General features: G+C 38.5%; 1 protein-coding gene across 4 annotated transcripts in view; it reads right to left on the reverse strand.

Moving 5' to 3' along the window:
• FRRS1 (ferric chelate reductase 1) overlaps window positions 1–22,045 on the reverse strand; it is a 29,486-nt gene that overhangs the window by 5,968 nt on the left and 1,473 nt on the right. The window contains exons 1-14 of one of the 4 annotated variants that reach the window (XM_050306403.1): window positions 14,432–14,536; window positions 13,393–13,544; window positions 9,030–9,225; window positions 8,676–8,812; window positions 7,368–7,462; window positions 6,639–6,789; window positions 5,645–5,824; window positions 4,654–4,752; window positions 4,004–4,151; window positions 3,359–3,475; window positions 2,178–2,293; window positions 1,813–1,899; window positions 775–872; window positions 544–602 (exon numbers count right to left, since the gene is read on the reverse strand). In XM_050306403.1, coding sequence (XP_050162360.1) covers window positions 544–602; window positions 775–872; window positions 1,813–1,899; window positions 2,178–2,293; window positions 3,359–3,475; window positions 4,004–4,151; window positions 4,654–4,752; window positions 5,645–5,824; window positions 6,639–6,789; window positions 7,368–7,462; window positions 8,676–8,812; window positions 9,030–9,225; window positions 13,393–13,443 — 1,534 coding nt within the window. In that variant the 5' untranslated portion in view covers window positions 13,444–13,544; window positions 14,432–14,536. Of the gene's footprint in view, window positions 1–543; window positions 603–774; window positions 873–1,812; window positions 1,900–2,177; window positions 2,294–3,358; window positions 3,476–4,003; window positions 4,152–4,653; window positions 4,753–5,644; window positions 5,825–6,638; window positions 6,790–7,367; window positions 7,463–8,675; window positions 8,813–9,029; window positions 9,226–13,392; window positions 13,545–14,431; window positions 14,537–22,045 lie in introns of those variants that run through there. The other 3 variants (XM_050306402.1, XM_050306405.1, XM_050306404.1) reach the window with 3 other exon arrangements.

Genomic DNA, 22,045 nt, shown 5'->3' on the forward strand with positions numbered 1-22,045 from the left:
AGGGCAAGACAGGATAGAAAAGGAAAAGGCCAAAATAGCACACTAAGTATGTTGAAAACTAACACATTACAGTCACAAACGCTAGCATTTGTGACTTCCAACAAGACCACAGCACCACACTATTTGTGCTTAAGCTGCCTGTGGAAACTTTGTCTGCTATTACTAGAATTAAATCCAGCTTCTGGTTCAATAAGTGACAGTCCCCTCTCCCATTAAATAGCATTGAACTATGTTACTGTAAGAACACTATCCTCAAATAATCCAAGATTAAAAGAAATTACTGAAGATAAGAACAGGTCCTCATTACAGAGATATCTCAGGTTTGTCAGTAATTTCTTTAGTTTTAAACAGTCACTTTTTCCTCTATAAAGTGATACCCGATGGCCACTTAAAATTCACACAGGAGATGGCCAGCAAGAAAGAGAATCTTCACACATACCAAGACTGAGTGTCCATAGATGTTTAGATCAGTAATAGCCCAGATAATGAACAAAGCTGCTTTAAATCATTTAAATAGGCATTACAACTATTACTTCTACTCACCAGCTAATATTCTAGCTGTTGTACCAGTACTCCAGTGAAACCAGTTAAACAATTGCCTCCTGCAATGAAACACATTTCTTTGATTACGTAGCTGAGGGAGGGAGGAGGAAACAAAAAAAAGTGGTTTTACCTACTTTAAATTATAAAAGCTTTTTCATCATAAAAAGAATTTGTAAAAAGGAAACAGGCAAGTTTAGTCCCTGTGGTTGTAGTTTGATGAGTTAGTTGTACCTCGGTGCGTGACGAGATGGTCTGAAACCTGCCATGAGTGGTTGAAAGATCGTCAAGGCCATCACGGTACAGCCGAGATAGGGATGAAAACCTGCTTGCTAAACAGAGAGGACACTTTTTAAAATATCATACCTATACAAACATAGAAGAAAAAATAACAAAACGTTGAAAGTTTTATTTATTCTTTTGTTAGTAGGTTACAACAGTGGACCAACACTGGGAGAGGCAACAGGACACAGGGAGCTGCCCTGCAGCCAGATGGAGAATGTTTACCTTGGCAGCACACACACTGCTGTGTCTGCCCAGGGCTTGTCCCACCTTTTTGCTGTATTGAGAAATTCTACAAGCTGAAGAGCAGAGTAATAGACTGTAGAAGCTATGCCCCAAGCTCTTCAGTCTTGTTTCTGTGTCTTCAGAAGAGGTCTATTTTTTAACTCCTCCCAGCATGGTCTCCCTTCTCACCCTGTCTATTCTAATACTAATCCTAAAACATTTATTCAATTTCCCTATCTCCTAGTTCATACCTGTGACCATGTTCTCCAATCCTGAATTCAGATACTCCTTAGACTTGACAATTTCTGCTGTCACCTTGCACCAAATATAATACAGATGAGAGCAACTTATATAATCTCTATCAGACTAAGCTTAATCACTGGATACAGCTACTCACATCTAAGTTCATAAAAACACTTATTTGCAGCCGGTTTACCACACTAATGTCAGCCATCACATCCTCACTCCCCTCCCAGATTCAAGCTCTCTAAGGAAATAGGAAGACCAAAATTGCATATAAAGAAATTGTGAGCAAGGAATTCATTTGGGAGAAAGGAAGGAAGGCAGGGTCATTTTTCAGTTGTAGCTGAAGGAGACAACATTCCTCTTTCGTGTTGCTAGGATTTGAAACCAGCCTACCTAAGAACACCTTTCACAGCAATTTGCTTGGAAATAATCGTAATGTGTTAGTCATCAGTGGACCTATTTCTCATTCATTTGGTCCCACCTTTATATTTAACAAACAAGACAAAAGCACACACTTACTTGGCTCCAACCTCCTCTGTATATGAAAGGTAACACAAAAGAAATGCTTGTAAGCAAGACTGTGGTCAACATAAGCATACGATGCACCTGGAAAAGTTAAGTTTACACTTAGAAACTCTACAGTTTTCTTAACACATCATTGAAAGACACTAAACAGACGTCAGTTAAAGATGTTCTTAGTGCCCTCTTTAGACTTTGTTTTTATTAGTAAAGTAGATTAACTGATTCATAATTGTTTCATTTTATAAGATCAAAGATGTAAATCACACCATGTTTAGTCTCCTATTTTTTGGATTTAATAAGTTTATAATTCTGCTTACAATAATACTAGAAAACACAGCTGGAGATATGGGTATTTTGCCCACCTGAAACCACATTTCCTTTCCAAACAGGAATGAATGAGCCCAGACAGGTTTGAAAAATCTTGCAACAATAACGCCAATACTAACTGTGGTAATCCAAGCAACAAACATCAGAGCTCCTGCAAATTGAGGGAAAGAAATACAAGGAAAATGAGTAGTTTAAGTGCATTTGAATACAACTTAAAAGACTATGTGATAGTTTAGTCCTTATGCATATGCTCAGAATTAACCAGTGAGTAAAAACTTATCACCTGGTTCAGACTACAGCCTTACAGCATTTATCTTGCTAGAGGGCAGAAGCACCCATGTAAAAGATAATTATACTATGCCCACACAGCACAACACAGAGCAGCTTTGGCTACTGCACCCTTCATACATGTCAACACAGTCCCTGTATGCTGGTGAGAGACACCATTCTGTCAACAACTCAGAAATGAGAGGATGAAAGACGACATTGTTACAAGTTGTGTGAGAAAGAAATGAGTGACTCTCATGGACCTGTGTTCAAGCCAGTACTGTGAGAGAAAAAATTCCAATTAACTTCAGTGACTCCAGAAAGCCAGTTGAGTGTTTTCTCATTTCAAATAGAACTAAGCAAATAATGCAACTAGAACAACTTGAACCAGAGAGTCAAAGAGAAACAATCCTAATCATTAATGGCCAGTCTTCGCGAGCGAAGATCCGGGGAAGGTCTTTTACACCTTCCAGCCTGCGCATTGGATTTTTTAGGTGAGACACAGTGTGCGCGGAACTGAGCCCACCCTTTAATCCTAAGGTTCATCTGCCGGGGCCAAGCGAGCTTGGACGGTGGCAGTGAGGTCCTTAGGACGTAGGTGGGTTGCCTTTAAGGGCTAACGAGCCCCACCTGCCCGGGAGTGGCCCTGACCGGGAATCGAACCCGGGTCTCCGCGGTGATAGCGCGGCGCCTTTACCCCTAGACCACCAGGGGCTCCTAATCATAAACACTGGGAAAAAGACAAATGCAGGTTCATTTTCCTGAGCAAAGAGAAACTTAGAATCTGTTCTTGAAAAGAAACATTTATAGCTTCACTCTGCCACCACAGTAGTGGATCTTACTAGCCAACATGAATGCCAGAAAAACGAGAGGAAATACCTACTCTGCAAGAACTCTACAGTCTCAGGAAGTCTAGAGCTGGAAGATAAAACTAAAAGGCACAGCTTACCATGAGCCTTGATAAGTCGTGGGGAGCGGGAGCCTCCAATATCCTGAGGAGGACCTGTGACATTGTACAGTCCGTTGGTGATCAGGGGCTGACGATGATGTTTGTATATTAGTCCACCTAAGCAGTGATGAAGTATTTTATTAATTGTTAATGAAAGCCACTGGACTTTTAAGTGTGCCCATTCCTTATTCATGAATGTTGTGATCCCTGAGCATAATTGTACAAAATTTCTGACATGCAATACACTAAGAACCCAAGATGTCATCTTAGCTATCTTGCACACCTCATGTACAAGAATTAACCTACTCCTCTACAGGAAATTTCTTTCTCCACTACATTCACAGAACCATAAAGAATAATTCCCTTAGATGCTAGTCTCTATTTTTAAAAAAAAGTGTGTCCAGTTCTCAAGAAGTTACCAGTTCCTAGCATCAAGTGAGCAGACAACACCACATATATGAATAAGTTTGCCACAACTTCAAAAAAGCAAACCCATGATCCAGAAAGGTAGGAAAGGATTAAGGACCTCAAACTTGGGAACCTTAGTTCAGACACTAGTTCTCAGCTAAGCCATATCTTACAGAAGGGTTACTAAGTCATTTAGGGCTGTTTAAAGAAAGGCAACCATATATAAGTCAAGTTCACCTTCACTAGCTTCCCCATCTGCCAGAAAGATGTAGTAACTGGCATCCAGGTTAAATCTCTCTTTATAGGCAGGAAGACGAATACTCCTTCTGAAAGAACATTGAAGAACACCATCCACGAGCCTCCACGACACATCTTCAAGGGTATTCTGTGAAACAGCAGATACTCCGTGTTTTCAGATTGGTAGAGTAATAAACTTGAAAGTAACTCTGTACAAGAACATCACTGCTGCACGAAGAATATCAGTAATCTGAGGAGGGGGAATCTCTCTTGCATGCCAGTAAGTCAATACAGCAACATATGGGTTGGACTTATTATCACCAATTTTTCCAGTTTATGATCTCTTTCCCTTCAACCTTTAATCCAAGATATATCAATTGCAACTGCAGCTCTAGCCGAGGAACAGAGTAATTAATAATAGGCACAAAGGTTCTCAATGCATTAGGTTCCCACCATGTGACTTATTTTTACAATTTAGACATCCAAAGTAAAGATTTACTTGGAAGTAAGAGTCCAACCAATCTCACCTTAACCACCTACGGATCCACCTTAGTATTTGCATCTCTTGGGCAAAATAAAAGCACAAAGAAACACTATACCTCACTTCAAAGCTACATTTGTGGAAGGGTCTTGGTTGTTTTCAAACGTACCTCTGAATCCAAGAGAGGACGACTTCGCCCTGTCAAATGGGCAGTGCCCACATGAACACGGTGGTCCTCATTAATACACAGATACGCATCATCACCACCCTGAAGAGTTTAAAACAAAAGTACATATAGCCCAATAAAAAACACTACTGGCAGTCTCCAAAAGCTCTTTGATTTAAATATAGGCACAGCAAGACCTGAGACAGATTTCTGTAGTTATCAAGCTATTATTTCCCATCTTTCAAACACAGCTGCATTATTACAGAGGAACTGCATTAAGTCAAACAGATGACACAAACACACATAATTTACACACCACACCCTTCCAAACTAACAGCCATATTATAAGAAGTTTCTTTAATTATTTAGAATTTACTAAATCAACTAGAAAAGACAGAGATGGATGTCGATGTTATTTAAAAGTGCACTTCAGTTACAAGATAGTTTTCTTCACAGTTGTAAAGAAAGTTTTGTTAAGAATCAAGTGTTCCTGCACTAGGGATAGGAATATAAACAGCATTTCCTTTGTGCAACAAGTAGTTTATGGACTATGCATTTGTCAACAGCATCATCCCTTCATTTTAACACCAGTTCAAAAAAAGGAACTTTAAACTTTTCTTAAGATTGAATGGAGTTATTTCTATATAAACAATCAATCATGAAATTAAATGGTTTTCAGAATAACAACTCAGCTTCTGACAGGTGAGGTTCTTTTGGCTAGGTAACCAAGACTGATCTAACCAGGAATTTCAGTCAACAGGCTGGATTCTGCCATAGCAGATACCAAGTGGGAAATTTTGCTGCAATTAGTCAGTCCTGAGCTAAAATTGAATATCCACTATAAAAGTTAACTTCTGTTTTAGCTCTGTGGGAGAGTCACACTTCATGTGACATGTAACAGTATTTCCATTTTCCATATGCATGTTTTGGTAGAGTACCATTCAAAATTTACTAAACTCACAAAAGAAACTACAGAAATAGAATAGAAACTCACCATCCACTGGTCATGGGACAATGCAAATGCTAAATAGCCTTCACTTGGACCACTCATTTCAATTAATACTGAACTCTCCTCTTTTTGGAAGGATAGAAAAAAACAGGAAGCACTTTCAGGATCACAGTTTGAAGGGCTCCTAATGCAGAATTTCATACTTCCACAGCCCGAGGCACTAAACTAGACAATTAAGGACACAAACAAATGATAAGCAATGACAGTTTCCCTCCTCTCCCTCCCTTTCTACCCATTCTAAAAAAATAAAAAACTACAAAGAAAACCAAAAAAATGTCATCTATGTCTACACACCAATCTCTTAACCCATGCCTACAAGTGCTCTAGGACAAGTAAAGTGATGGTGAATTACAAGTTGTGCTTTTACTCAAGTTGATCTTCCCCTTAAAGACATTCCAATAGAATAACCTTGAAAAGATAGTAAAAATTTTAGAGAAGCTTCCTTTCATTTAATATTTAGAGAGGTAATATCAGCTGTAGTATGAGGAAGCTTTGTGTTTCCTTTTTAAAGTATAAATTCCATTGATACACAATGAAAAAAATGCAGGGATTAAAATTCACAGTTACCCTGAATCAAACAGTCTTTCTTGCTCAATCCATTTAAAAATCAGTAACAGAAGTCAGTAACAGATGAACTCCCAGGAAGAAGGTTTCTGAGCCTGCAGTTGCTAAATAGGAAACTATCAGTCAAGACCAGAGCAAGTCTTTTCCCCCCCGCTCTTCACAATTATGCATAATGTTTTCTTATCATTAAGTTCTAAATATTCTATCTACCTTTTGACCTGTGTGCAGCATGAGAGTATTTAACCCTCAGAAGTTCAGGCTACTCAACTGACACAAGAAAGTAGCTGGTTACATTCTTAGCCTGAGATATCAGAGTTGCTCATCTCTCCTTTTCTGTCAATAGCCTGTATCAATGTAATCTTGTTAGATTCCATTAATCATAAGCATTAAAGACAGATTTATTATCATTACTTACTGGCTTTGATAAGGAGGAAACTGGGTATGAAGTTGACACAGCCTCTGAAGTTGCATGCAAAGTTGTTGTTGGGGACAGCACATCGGGCTGAGAAATAATGGGACCTGGAATCTTCACCCAGAAAGTCCTGTATTTCTTGACAACTGTGGCTCTTAAAGACAACACTCAGAGTCATTACTGCATGCATCAACAGCTGATTGCTACTTTTAAAACTAAAAGCTTCTATAGTTCATACAACTTACTTGTAAAACCCTCATCTTTATGTAGGCCTCTATCATTTTAGGGATTGAAGTAAGGAAATATCTTAAACGTCAGTAATAGTTTTAAAATATCACACTGCCTGCTGCAGTGAATATAAGAAACATTCATACCTGTGGCATAGATTACAGTTTCAGAGTTGCATTGCATTTGTTGTAGTTCATGAAAAGCTAGAAGTGTAACGGAAGGGTGTACAAATAATTTGGTTAGGTACAAGCAAAGAAAAAGATTCTTAACACTGTACATGTACAGGCATGAGACGTGAGAAGTTATCTAGAAATATTCAAGAAATCAGCCTCCAAATTTTCTTCTACTCTCCCTGCAAAAAACAAAGTAATCACCTGCAAGCACTTCTCAGGCCATTGGTCCAAGGGTACTTTTCAGTTGCTGGCCAGTATTTGACACAGACAATGGTACAGTTTTACCTTGTTTTCATTTTAATAAACTAGAACTGACACTGGATTTACTTACAGAAACTGTACATGTTTTGGTGCATCTCCAGGAGCAATCCAATAAACTTTGATGTGTTTCTTTTTTATTTTACTTGTCTGACTGACAGCTGAATTCTGAAACACACACATGTCAAGAGTTACACAGTGGATATGCACTAAAGAGATGTTGATTAACACAGTCAGCACAGATTGCAGCTAAATCCTAAAGAGATCATTACACTGTACAACCCCAGTGCAACTGGGTTTTCCCCAGTCAGTCATGATCAACTCCAAGTGCAGCACTGCAAGTTACACACACTAACAGACTTCAAGGCTAAAAGGAACAACTTTCAACCCATAAGATGCCAGCAATGAGACAGAGGCCTCTGAAGTATTTATGCAAAAATGGTGGGGTTCTGATAGCAAAATAATGCTCCTTTTCTTGACAGTAAGAGGATGAAGAAACAGTGCAGTGACTGCAGATAGAACAGAACTAATATTCCAGAGGACAAAACCCAGAAGTAGTCTTTGGGTCAGACCATTTTTAGACAAAATAAATAGATCAGACACAGCACTGTCCTCTGAGCACAGAGGGCACCACCCAGATATCTCCATGACTTTACAGCACGGATGATGAATACATTGAGTGCCAGTGGGGGACAGGTGATAGAAGTGGAGAGAAAAGTGCATCTAGGCAGATTAAGAACTTGGCCCACACCAGCTCAGATGACACTGTACATGTCCATGAAGTTCACACATGTTGCTGAAACGCTGTCAGAGTTCACCTCTCTTGTACATGAAGCAAATCCATTTATCTAAAACAGATCTAACCTGTTACTAAGAAGGTTCCACTAACAGTAAATTACAGAGTAACACTAAAGATAAAAGCCTAGTGTTTGGCCAGGTTGGATGGGGTTCAGAGCAACCTGATGTAGTGGAAGTTGACCCTGCCTATAGCAGGGAGGTTGGGGCAAGATAATCTTCAAGGTCCCCATTCAACCTAAACCATGCTATGAAATAATAAATCCTGTGAAATAGTGTTTGTTTACTACAATAACAGCCCTAAACTTTCCCTGCTCTAAGACATTTCCTCTGTCCTTAACAAGTATGAAAAAGCAAACTCCTTTTAATATTAGGAATACACTATATTCATTATGCACAAATAAACATTATGTTACAAGTAAGAATAGTCCAAAAAGTTGCAGTGAGTCTGCCTCTATACAGGAGCAATCTCCCTGAGAGCCTTACTAAGCCCAAATAAAGTTACACAGCTCAGCTCTGTCCTACTCCATAGACTGGTACAAACACCTCAGTGCCTGAGGCCTCATTTTCGGTCACTCGACTATACCTTGGTACGACCACACGTCAGGAGCTGAGAAAGTCTCTGGTCAGCTAACAGGAAAGAACCAACTGCAGGGCCATCCAGGTGTTCTGCATCCCGGGCTTGTATGAAAAATCCTTCAAAATCTGGTCCAGACAGACTGACTGAAGCAAGAGGAAAAATAAAAGTCGGTCAAAATGTTCTCCAAAGGAAGAAGGAAATATTTCAACAGTATCTGCCAGATGCTCACTGGACAAGTACTGAATGATGGTTAACAAACATCTAAAGAACATTCAATTGCTTAGATAAATTTAGCATAGCAAACTGAGTAAAGACATGCTACAACACAACATTAAATTAAACTCTTCAGCCGTAACTGACCTTCTATTTTGTCTCCTGGTTTAAACTGAGTCCCATTCACTGTGATGGTGTGCTCAGGTGACAGTTGTGGAGAGCCACCATGACAGGGTATCATGCTAGTGCAGGCTTTTCTTACTTTTCCATTTGGGTAGCCACCCACAGGTGCACAGAAGCAAATAAACATCCAAACAGCAACAGCAAGACTGGGTATCTCCATCTATATAAAATAAGATTTACAGGCAATTAAATACAATGAGTATTTATATTATAGGTCACAGTTCATCTTTTGAAGTCAGTTGAACACAAAAAGAAAAAAAAAAGTTTAAAAAAAAAAAAGGCATTCAGGAGAAGGCACCATTTCCAGCTGCTGAATAACCTCTGCTTCTGATAACTGCCAGACTTCGCAAGAATGTTCTGACACCATTTTTCAGGCCATCAAGAACACAGGTTGTAGAAGGATTCCTCCATCCACTAGATGGATTATTTCCCCCTGTGCATTTTGACATCAATTCTTAAATGTGTTTTGCCTATCCCTCTCCTATTCTTTCTCGAAAAAAAAAAAAAATCAAGTCCCTTAAACATCTGCACAGGACAGTATTGAGGAACTATATAGTTAGTATGAAACCCACTCTTCTATTAATCATAGCTCCACTTTTACATCATTAAAGACTGCCTTTTTTTTCCCACAACCCGTGCCTATTTCTTCACATATGACAAATAATTCCCCAATAACAAGTTCTTCTTTCTGTAAGGAAACTAAAGTGTCAGAATTAAATTTTATATATGCAAGAGTGTGAATTTGGTATGAAGATTTAGACAAAGAAATATATATGTTTATTGCAGACAAGCACAAGACTTTTCCTTTGAACTCTTCCTTTTGGATATTGGACTTCTAGACAATTGATCAAACAATATCATTGCTTGTCACACACTCTTGTTAAGGGAACAGTGAACATGAAAAACATGTGGAGTAGTAGGACCACAGATCCTAACATAGTTATATGAACCCTTGATCTCAGCTTTCATCACAATGTTTTGCTCAGCCACAACACAGTTTTCATAAAAGCTGTGGCAGTTGTTTTGTTACTCAGTTACATGCAGGTTTACAGCTGTACTGTGGTTTTACAGAACACCTTGAACAACTAGAGAAAGCATTTCCATGTCCAAAGGGCCAGGAGAACAGAGAGGAACTTCCTTTCAATCCTCAGGCACAAGAGAGGGCTATCAGCTCTAGTGGAACACAGACACAGACTGTCTGCCTTCTGGAAGAGCCATTCCCATTTTGCACCAAGTGATAAGAAGTATCAGGCTATGAAGTTCCCTGACAGCACATGTGGACCTGAAGATAAGAAACACACAGAGCCATTTGGTCTGAACTCTCGATACCTAAAAAGCAGCCAAATGAAGACAAGGCAAGTCATTATTCTGACACAATAAGAGAGTCATCAACTCTTCCAAAGTTCTCATACATTCAGTGCTAAAAATCCACAATATCCGAGGCAACTTTACATTTGTACTTCAACATAAGAGCTCCTCAACAACTTCAAACTAGTAAATAGAAGAAAAACAGAGGCAGGAGAGGTTTGAACAGTTAGGTTTCAGGAACTAGAAAATAAAAACCCAACACTCAACTCCTCCTCCCAAATATTCAAGATAACATTATGATCATATCTTTAACTTCTACTTACAGTGAACGTTTCCTTCTAGCTCCAATACTCTGCAAACTGCCACAAGTTTACACCAAAGCGATTTTATTCACAAGTTAAAGAGGCATACAGAAATCTGAAAACTAAGGTTCAGTGCAATTATATGTACCAGAGAAATTTTTAAAACAAAGTTTCTGTAAGAAGAGATAAGGCTGCATACTGCAGAGACAAGAAAAATAGTAGGCTAGAATTCTGCTTTAAGTAGCAAAGGATGTGGTAGGGGTTTAAAATGAAACAAGAAATATTCTTTGGCAGACTCAACTTACTCAAAAGCTGACAGAAGAGAATGATTAAGCAGAGATAAGTAGAATAAAAAGAGACCAAAACCTGAAAGCAATCAAGCTTTGTAATAAGCAAACACAAGGAACTGCCAAATATTTAACTTTTTTCCTGCTATTACCCGTCACAGAAAAAACAGGTGAAGACAACTAGATCTCACAACCACATACACAAGTACAACTCTGAACAAAAAGCATCAGGATTAATAGTGTGAAAAGGATTTGTTATAGAAAGGTTAGGTTTAGGAAAGGTGAAGTGTGATATGTGAATCATTCTTAACCTTACCACAAAAGAATAAATGCCTTTTAAAGATTAAAGTTAAAACAACTCTCCATCTATAACAAGAAGGACCTGAGCGACTGATAAAAGCTATCATACCTTACAGAACTAATTTCTTCTACTATTCTACTCTCTCTAGAAATATGTCTAAATTTAAAAAAAAAACAAGAGTTAATTTGCATTCTAATAAAGATGAATCAGCAGATCATCTTTACTAGATATGGACAAAAAATTGAGTCAAAATCACCATGTGTGGATTTAAAAGGAAAATCTACACTGACTCAAGTTTCGAGGTATGTAAGCTTCCAAACAACCAGCTGTTACTTATGGCATGTGAAAATACTCTCAGTTTTCACTGTAACTTATAATAAATTTTAAATTTGCCCATCTTGACAGAATTGGCATGCAAGTATTAAGAAGTTTTGGCCATAATGGCTTATTTATAACCCTTTGAAATACAGCAACTCATTGGTGAGAGCCAATAGGAATTACCTGACAGCAAAGCTCTCTGTACTAAAGAGGAATAGGAATAAATTGACTTTAGGACTGAAGCATGAAGAGGTTAGAAATCAAAAGCTGAATTCCTGCAGCATTTTTCAACTGGAAAGTCTCTAGTTCTTCTTGTTAACTTACTATCATTTGAATAGTCTGGAAAAGCAGGGAGTTGAAGGGTTTGTGCACTATCCAGTGACTTGTTTTCCAGGGTAAATGCATTACACTGAAATGGTTGTGTTAACCAAGATCCTTAGAGCACATATAATCTGGTTGCTCTGTCCTGCCTGCTTGCCAGCTGCACACTCTGTGGTAGCATCAGTAAGTGCCCCAGCCAAGGTTACAACTGTGTGCTACAGAGCATGCCAGCTCTGTAGTCAGAACACAATCACATACTACTGACTGTTGATTTTTCTTAGTTTGTACTACACACAGATTTGTCAGACAGCACAAGATCCAGGAGTCTTGTCTCTACAGATACTACCACATACCACATCATTACAGTACAAGAGTTATTCAAAGCACTGTTTCATACCTTTATTCAGAACAGAAAAAAATACTTCAATACTCATTAGTTTGAAGCATGACTGCAAATGTGTCATTCCTTCCCTCATCCTCCCTACTTAAATCTTCAGTATACTACATACCCCATCACCCCCTGGCAGGCAAGAAAGCTTCGGAACAAGGTTTTTCAAAGAAAATTTGTAATTAGTTGTAATTCTAATGGTGTTTCAAATACCATGTCACTCTTGGTGCAGAGAGTGGGAGAAAATTCTGTACTTTAAGCTATTTATAATACAGACCTCTAATTAATAGAAAGCCAAAACCAGTGTGATAGCCATCTTCTTCCATATCAAAATTAAGTGGGAATCTTTTCACAATATTTAGTGTACATGGGAGTTTATTCTCCTGATTACACCTCACCATCTTACAGTAACTGGATTTGGATAAGTGGAGAAGAGTAAGTTACTCCCTTCCTGTGTTCAAAACAACTCCTACAGTCCCTGCAGCTACCAACAGCTAAGAAAGCCTGGTAGCCTAATGGCTCATGAGTACAACACTTACACTCAGAATCTCTTCACAGAAGTTCTCTTCTTTCAGCTGTTTTACTTCATTAGCTGCAGAGTGTGAAATCTAAAACTAGCTTCAGAAAGGAAGAGATGAAAGGATGGGCAAGGTAAACATACTGCCAATTCAAAGGTACAAAATATATCACAGCCAGAACTTTTCTTCTGAGCACCATCAGAGGAGGAAAAGCAAAAAAGGAAAAAGATGTTTGAAGGAGAATAAACTGCATTAATATAAGGGGATAGTGACATGTCTCTTTAGAAATATACTCCTATAAAGCAAAAGCAGACAGACTTGCTGTACCAGTCACCCTTTCTCAGAGTTCATAAAAGGAGTTTAGGTTGACTTCAGCTTAGTTAAAGGTGGTCACATCTCAACAGCTGGACTGAGCAAGGGTAAAAAACAAGCAGTGTTCACATTCATAATAACTCACTACTTCTAAAATACAAAAACACATTCATGCCCACACGATGACAAAATATGTCAACATTCTACTCAGGAAATATTAAAAGAGAACTTCAAAATTCCTTTTTTGAAACAGACTGAATGCAGGTACTTACCTTATAGTCAGTCCTTCTGCTACAGTAACCAAGTCTGAGTAAAATTGCCATTGGCTCTCTGCTTGTAGTAGAACAACTTATATTACATTATAATCTTTTCTATTTGGCTTGCATCTACCAGTATGAACTTTTATTGTATCCAGAAAGCTTGTCTGCAAGATATGCACACACACAAAAAGGAAGATTTATTAAGAGCATTTTTACTCCAGGCACATACTTCATACAGCTTTCCAAGCCGAGCCCTTAAGACACTACACCTCAGCTGAAATGTATGAAGTTGTAATTAAGTGCCGACCCTGCAGATCATTTGCTTTGTCAAACATGTACTTCCACAGACCTCAAAGAGTTTCACATTAAATATATAATTATATTCTGGTGCAGTTATGGGGAGAAAAACATACAAACAACTTTTGATACCTTCTTCCTCAAAATATGAGTTGATAAAAATTTTGCAGCATTATTTTAAAGTTCTTTCTGCATTTACTCCCAGTCAAAGAGATGCTTTCTTTTAGAAGAGGAATAAACAATCTTAGAAAGAAATACGGTAAGTTTGTCTTTTTTCCATATATTTCACCAAGAATGACCAAAAGGCAAGGATTTAGCTCTGTTTGGTTGCTTACATTCATTATTTTACTTGAGCAATTGCTCTGCATACAATTCTTAAGGCCCCAACGTCGCAAACTTTTATCTATATAAAGAACCCAAACTTAGAGGATGACCTAAAAATGACAGTTTGCTACCCTAACAAGTAAATTCAACTATAGGATCAGCACACTTACTGTTCCAGTTATCATACAGCCACCTCCTATGTATATAAATGAAGAAATAAAATTAGAAAGTAATATTCACATAACATTACCACGCAAACAAGATGCAAGAAGAATACGCTTGGTGTGGCTTCCAGATAAGATAAGCCACATTTATTCATTAAGGCGCACAAGTTAGGAGTTTTCTCTGAAGCACTTCAGAAATGCTCGCAGGAAAAGCAGCAGCTATAAAGTGCTTTAAAAGCTTCACTAGATTTTACTTGGCTTCATACCTGCTGCAGATATCCTATGAAGCACATACACTTCCCAAAAAGCCGGCGGTATCCACAACGTGAGCCCTCACCGGTGTCGGTGCAACCAAAGCGCTCCAGCAGCTCGTCAGCTCCGCTCCACTCTCAGGCACTGCTGCCGCGGGCAAGGACGAGGAGGAAAGGTGCAGATGGACCAGCCGAGCCCTTCCTCTGCTCGAGCCCCTCCCCGAGGCAGCGCAGCCTTTTCTGCCCGCGGGGGCCGGGCCGGGCCGGGCGGGGCCGCCCGCAGAGCCGCGAACGCCCCGTGAGCTCCCCCAAGGGCTGCCAGCTGTGAACCCCCAGAGCCAGCGCCCTGCGAAACGTGTTAGGGTTCCTGGTTTCTTTGCAGCCTCCAGACGCCGCAGGTCTGGGTGGCCGCGCTGATTTTGCAACTGCAGTCTTGCCCCATGGGCTTCAGTGGGAGATTGTCCTTGTCGAAGCTTGCAGAGCTCATTTGCGGTGCTGTTCGTGAGACGAGAGGTGCTTCCATATACTGGCTTGCAAAATCAGGTATTTCTTATCAAGAAAGCAAATAAATACTGGCTCTAACTGGGGCTTTGCTGGCAGAAACTGCAGTTGCTTACACAGGCTTCTCTGACTGCTGCTTTGTTTTAATCAAAGTCCTCAATTGCTCACAAAGTGGCACAAAAGACAATTACTTAATAAAAACCCAGCGGGAATTTTGCCCTTCAACAGCATAGAAATATTGTGTTTGTGTTGACAAACCTCTTGATTGGAGGCCTCTGGTAATTCAGTTATTTATTAGTAGTTCTGAGAAGTTCTAGTGACCTTAAAACTATTAATTCAGTAATATTTTCTTAAAAAATCTATCTACTAAAATATAATAGATAGAAATGCTCCACTAGTTTTCTCTTGTTTTCTCAGTTTCTATAAAAGCAGCATTAACCTTAGAGGTACCCCGTAATAACACATTATAAGATATATTTAATGTGAAATCTTACAAGATATATTTAATGGATTACTTTGCCTAATTGGATAAATGATTTGACTGTTATACTTGTATTATCTTGCTCATGGAAGTCACTGGGAAGCTGAGATCTCAGTGTATGGCAACTGAAGAAATATAACACTTAAGAATTAGCTTAAAATTAAATATGGATATTTCCCCCTGGCTGGGAAAAAAAATAATTCTGTTTACAACTGCCTTCATAAAGTTCCTTATATGAAAGAGTTTGATAAACTTGTAGGCCTAAGAACATTGTTAAGTGCTTGTGTTTTTCTAACTAATTTATGCTAATTAAAAACAGCTTTCATTGCAGATACATTATTAGTAAGAGAAATAATAATATAAATACATCTACAGTAAGAAAAATGGTGACCAGTGGGACGGATATTCCTGACAATATTTAGGTTCGTAATTTTCACAGATTACAGTGGAATTAATATACAGATGTTTTTAAGATCTTATTTTAGGGTCTTGGCTCACTGACAGAATGGGCTGTATATGTCTGAAAAATTGTAATAAATATAAGTATACAGTGAAGTAACTTCCTCATGAAGACCCACAAGGATGAAAATGCAAGCTACAGTTATGTTAGAAATGGCAATCAGTTTAAGAAAAGAAATCATTTATCTGTGAAAGGTAAAGTGGGTAAGGGAGAGAATACTGTTTTGTTTCTCATTGTATAGCTTCTCCTACTTCAGAAGGTATTAGCTATTGCCAAAGGGCTGTGAAGCAACAGAACCAGAAAAAAGGAAATTACTCTTTAACTACTGAGTACAAGTACCCATACTCCTACTGCACAGGCAATCATCAGTGTGTCTGGAAAGGCTCTTTTCAAACACAGCAGTCTCCTTAAAAGAAACAAAAACAAACAAACAAAAAACAGTTCTACAGACTTAATGAAAATGTTTCTATGAAAGGGCACAGCTTACTAATTTGTTAAGAATCATATCCAATATGTATCAAGGACATGAAATGTGTTAGGATACATGAACTATAAAAGTCCAGAGATGCATTTTCATTGAAAGTGTACTGCAATTAGTGTGTTCATAATAATTCTGTATTTATTGCAAAGCAGAGGTGCGTAGCTTAACCAAATGAGTTAGAGACACAGAGAGCTGGGGATTGGTTTTGCATCTTCTTGCGAGCTTGAAGAGAGATAAAGATGTGTAACCTACTATTGACCTATGTCAGAGGATGATGATGTCAAGTGGCAAATCAACAACACAACATCCAACATGAAAAGAAGCTGATGAATTTTTTTTTCCTGCATAATTTATTACAAAGCCTTAAGGAAGTAAGTGAAAGCTTATAATTCTGAAAGCAATGGCAATTTCATAAAGGAGACTTTATGCCAAGTATATAAAGGGGAATTTTTGTTGCTTAAGAACTGAGGAAACAAGTAAAATACATATAATATTGGAAATTAACTACTGGGCAGTGCAAGGCATATACCAATAACTATTTATTTTTTAAGCCCAAAGCAATATGGAAAACAATAAGCCATTGAAGCTAGATCTGAAGAGAACTCGAGTTACTGTGTGGTTCCTTGTAATCAACTTTCCACTCAGCTATTAAGATAACTATATAGCAATACTGTGGTATTTTAGAAGGTCAGACCTTGGTCAAGTTTCATATATGTGTGCACTGGGCTCTATGTTACTGGCAAAGGTATCACCATAAAACATCACTTGAGTTCAAATCATTGATGTGCAAAAAGGCTCCACCCCTATCAGACTGTTTTGATGATGGATAATGTGGATCTGAGCATTTTTTTGTTACTAGTGTTATCCATTTTGAAATATTGACATATGTTTGAAAAAGTGCATTTGAGTTTTGCTGAATACGTGCTGGATACTCGTCTTCCTCCGAAGATAAGATGCTGGCACCCACATTTATTCATCTATCTTGTAAATCTTACACTTACGAGGCCAGATTTCAGCATATTTCAAGCTTTTCAGTATCATTATTTTAGCTAAATATGTATTAGGAATTAATAACAATAACATTATCTTAGACAGGAAGAATTCTTCCCACCAAATCAATTTGTATATGATGGGGTTTTTTCCCTCCAAAGTGAGGGGAATGTTGAATCATTGTTGAATCACTGAATCCTGACCATCTAAAAGGAAATAAATTACGATAAAGTCTCATTGTAGGATGAGATGTTTTCCCCATAATTAATCAGTTCTTTTCCCTTCAGCTTTGGCATTGTTTTATACTTACCTGTTTTACCAACTGTCTTAAGCTACAAACCCGATAAATATATTCCCCTGATGTCCAGAAATATCCCTTTCATGTATGCTTTTTTTTCATTCTTATACCTCTTGAATAATCAGCCCCTTCTACTTTCACTAATTTTGGGAGCTTTTTACGTCACACATAAAAATTCAGACTTGGAAACGCATTTATACGAAAATACTTGTTTACTGAGAGGTAAAACTTGTTTTACAGTTTTCAGTCAATGACTGTAACAAGCCACCCGGTGGCAGTAGCCACTCAGTAAAATGAGCTTTGCCGCCGGACTGCAGATACCTTCTTTCTTTCTTTCTGTATCTCTATTCTGACACATTCACAGCTGTAGCACTCACACCATAGCTTTTTACCAAAATATGTATCCACTTTGACTTAAATAGATTAAAACAAACAAACAAAAAACCAAAACTTCCTTGCTTATCTGAAATGAAATAATTAAGATTGGTTCCCTGATATCAATTTGAGCCAGGTGTTCTGATAAAATGATGTCCAACCTGTCACTTTTCTGAGAGAGTCTCTAGTTAATTCAGTGCACAGCACAGTTTAATCAATGGATAAAGGACTGCAGTAAAATCATTTCACCCATCATTTCAAGGGATGTGGGCCATTGCTTTATCAGATGCACATCATGAAGTTTTACCTAATAAAAGTACTGAATTGGTAACTTTATTAAGTTTTCTGTATTTTTTACCCTTGCTGTGATGCTTTTTTAAATCATTAATTGTAATGTATTAGTGAGATGTGATAAGCTCCTGTTGTTCAGTTTTACAGGGAGCAAAGATCTTGCAGGCAAAGGCATTGACTTGTGAGTGCTTCAGTTTAAGGCACTTTAGACCTGCTTACAGAATTCGTAATGTGACACTCTGAGATTAACTGAAGTCTTGTACAGTGCTCTTTCACACACTTACCAGTTTCTTTGCCAGCCAATCTCAATTCCACCTTTGCTCCACAGCTTTTTTCCTCTTCCCTTTCACTTGGACTAGGAACTGATTTTCCTGCTCTTTTTCATCTCATCTCAGAGGTGCTTTCACAGACAACCCATTTCCAGTCTTTCAGCTTTTCTCAGCAGCTCTTAATTTGGCTTTTAAATGCATTCTTTGTTCAGACACGGTATATCTGTGGGTTTTGCAGCTGCTCTGAGTTCAAGCACAAGCAATGCTGCTGCAGGGATGATGCACAATGCTATTGGTTTAGCCACATGCTTGTTGGTACATGCCCAGTGCCCCTGTGGGGGAACCTTGTGGTGATGTTCGAGTACTCTTGGCATGAATGGCTGCAGGATTTCAGCTCTTACTTTGGCACATTTCACCTAAATGTTTGCAGAGACCTTCAAAAGCTAAAAAAACTAGTCAGACTGTAACAGAGCTGGTAAAAGGCATATCCGATGTAGGAGAGCTGTGAGAAGGTTAAGGGAAGAGAAGATTGTTTCATAGCAGTTTTCAAGTCTTGTAAGCAGCAATCCTTGCTTGATGAGCACAGGGGAATATCATGCAAGGTGTGAAGTGACCCGGTCAGACACACTATGGAAAGCTGCCTCCTGCACAGTCAGGTTAGTACATAGTCACTATGCAAATCAGGACCTCCAAGGAAGTTCCAAATTCTGGGGGAACCTGCTGCACCTGCAGTGACTGAACAAATATGTCACTGATGTTCTCAGAAGCAAATACCAAATTTGCACTACTGTACAGACACTAATTCCTCCACCAACAAGAATCCAGTGGCTTGTGCAGAGGTAAGATACCCAAACTGGGCAGCAGCAGCAGTTTGTCCCAAAGTACAGCAGTAATTCCTGTGTCAGTTTTATTCAACAGAAAAGTGCAATCAGTTATTTAACATTTGAGCTTAAAGGGCTGTCAAGGTGAGATTTAAGGATGATTATTATTTTAATGGACCAGGAAAATATTCATGGTAATCACAGCACATCTCACTAGTGCTGAACAGAACAATTCACAGGAAGACAAAAGTGCTCATAGTGGGTCAGCACCCTGGTATGGTATTTTCTCCTTCTGCAATAAAAATTGGCCCAGTGTACCTGAATTTATTTTACACTTAAATAAGTTAAGTGGTACAAGAATACCATTCAAGCACTTGGGTTTTAAATTTTGTTTGCCAAGTCACCACAGTTGCAGATTATTAATATCAAACTAATGTGACGCTGTTAGCTAAAGCATAGTCAAACGTATCTTAAGCAGTTATGTGAAAAGCTACCTTTAACTACAACAACATTTTATATGGACCTCTGTAAAGATACATGCACTGAGTTTTACAATTTTCTATTAAAAATTAAACCCTATTAAAAATTAACTTTATAGGGAAGTCAAAGCAAAGCATTGATTTTTTGAGGCCACATAGTAAGGGAATGGCCAAGCTGGAATTAAAAACAAACCAAAAATGTTTCTGCAATCCAAAAATTCCTGATGACATCAGGTTAATCTTTGAAAGATCAAAACAACACTGCCAAGTAACTACAGGAAAGGCCAGTAAGAGCGAACTGAATAGGTTAGTGTCCTGGACTGTCCATCTTATTTGATTTCTTACTTATATAGCCACATTTATTCCAGCCTACTATTTATTCACTGCCTGTCCCACTATTGCAATCTGTTTAGCTATTCAGAAGAGATTTTTAAAAATAAGTTACAGGTGATTACTGCAATGTTCTCACCAATGTTTTCACTCAGTACTAGATTCTAATGTCCAAGAACATATATGAATTCTGCTGGGTACACAGTTGTCTAAGAACAGCAGTTATTTCCAGTCACTGCATAGCAAAGATCTAACTCTTAGAAAAGACTGCAGTTTAATCAAATTGCAGTCATACAGTTTTAAAGAAAAGGAGTTTTCATTCAGGTTTGCATTTCTGATTGAGATCTCCCCATTAGAAAACAACAACTAGACAGAAGATTCAAAACCTCTTAAGCTTTGTATTGTTTGAACAATAACACAGTGTTAATTCATGAATTGACAGGGCATGAATGTGGAGTGTTGAGAAAAATGTGCTACCACTTTAAATTTTAAAAAGCCTCATATCTCCTGTATACAGGCCAAAAAAATCTGATTTTAATTTTATTTAAAGGTCCAGTTATGTTCTCTCTGTGCTAGTTGGCTTTTATTGTTGTTATTGGAAACCCTTTGTTATTACAAATAAAAAATGAGTACCGTCATGTAAGTACTTTAAGTTCCCCCACTTCACAGTCATAACCTTTAAAACAGACGCAAGCAATATGACATCAGTGTGATCTGACACCCACCGAAGAGCTCCCCAAAGTGTATTGACACCACTGCCAGGATAACTGTTCCTTAAAACTGTGTTTCAAAGCAGAAGGCAGGAGGGGGGGAGCACTAGGAAGGTGTGTGTAAAAGGAGCAAAGAATTATGGTATTAATAAATTTGAAAAAGCTGCAGAATTATTTCCTCATAATAACTTTGATATGATATGCACTCTTATTCTGAAGCAACTCTTGATCATTTCCTGCTGTGGTATATCATATCACACACTGAGAAACTGCAAACTGAAGATAAAACGGCACTGTGAAAACCACCCTTTAGATATCAGTGTAGAAAATGCTATGCACGCTTGCTTTTGGTTGTATCTTAGACAAAATCTGCAATGCTCAATGGTAGCACTTGAGCACTGATGTTTTGGTGTGGTTCCCATATACAGAAAACCTGCTCAGTTTAGATCTGCTAAATTAACACAGACCCTGAGTTTGTAAGGAATGTGCCAGCATAAGAGGTGATGCTGATGCAGAAAGGGTTAGAGCAGTCTGCTCTGCTTTCTTTCCTGCAGGATTTACACTCTTGACATCTGGTTTAGCTACAGTCACTAATTACGGTCAAAATAACTGATTCAGGATTGGTTTCCTAATGACTTTGGTCCAAGACACTTAAAAACCCTTTTTCATAAGTTTGGATAGATTTCAAAAGCTGTCTCAATGCACAGCACAGAGGAGATGTGGCAGTGCAAACTGAGTAATTACAGGAGGGTGAGTTTCCCTATTGAGTAGGAAAATCAAAAGAGCCACATTTTAGAACTTAGTACCAGTGGTGAAACTGCTTCCATAACACCCTTTTGTGTTTTTCTTCCTTTTCAAAAAGTATCCAGCATGCACTTTAGCATGCAATGGACTTGGCCACATAGGCATTATTTGCTCTCCCTCTCTTAGAGCAGTTCTCTGTGTAAGCAGGTCATGAAAATCCTAAATCCCACTCCATTTGAAGTACCTGACAGGACACCAGCAAGTCTGGAAGAAGGATCACTTGTGCAAGGCTCTGTGGCAGACCAACCTCAGAGTCACTTAAGGATACCAAAGCCTCCTGAGGACCCCAGAAAAAAGATGGTCCAGGTCTCTTTCAACTACCTCAGTTGGTTTTGTTCC

Source organism: Myiozetetes cayanensis, unplaced genomic scaffold (assembly GCF_022539395.1).
Source record: "Myiozetetes cayanensis isolate MyiCay16 unplaced genomic scaffold, myiCay2020 scf12, whole genome shotgun sequence".
NCBI lineage: Eukaryota > Metazoa > Chordata > Aves > Passeriformes > Tyrannidae > Myiozetetes > Myiozetetes cayanensis.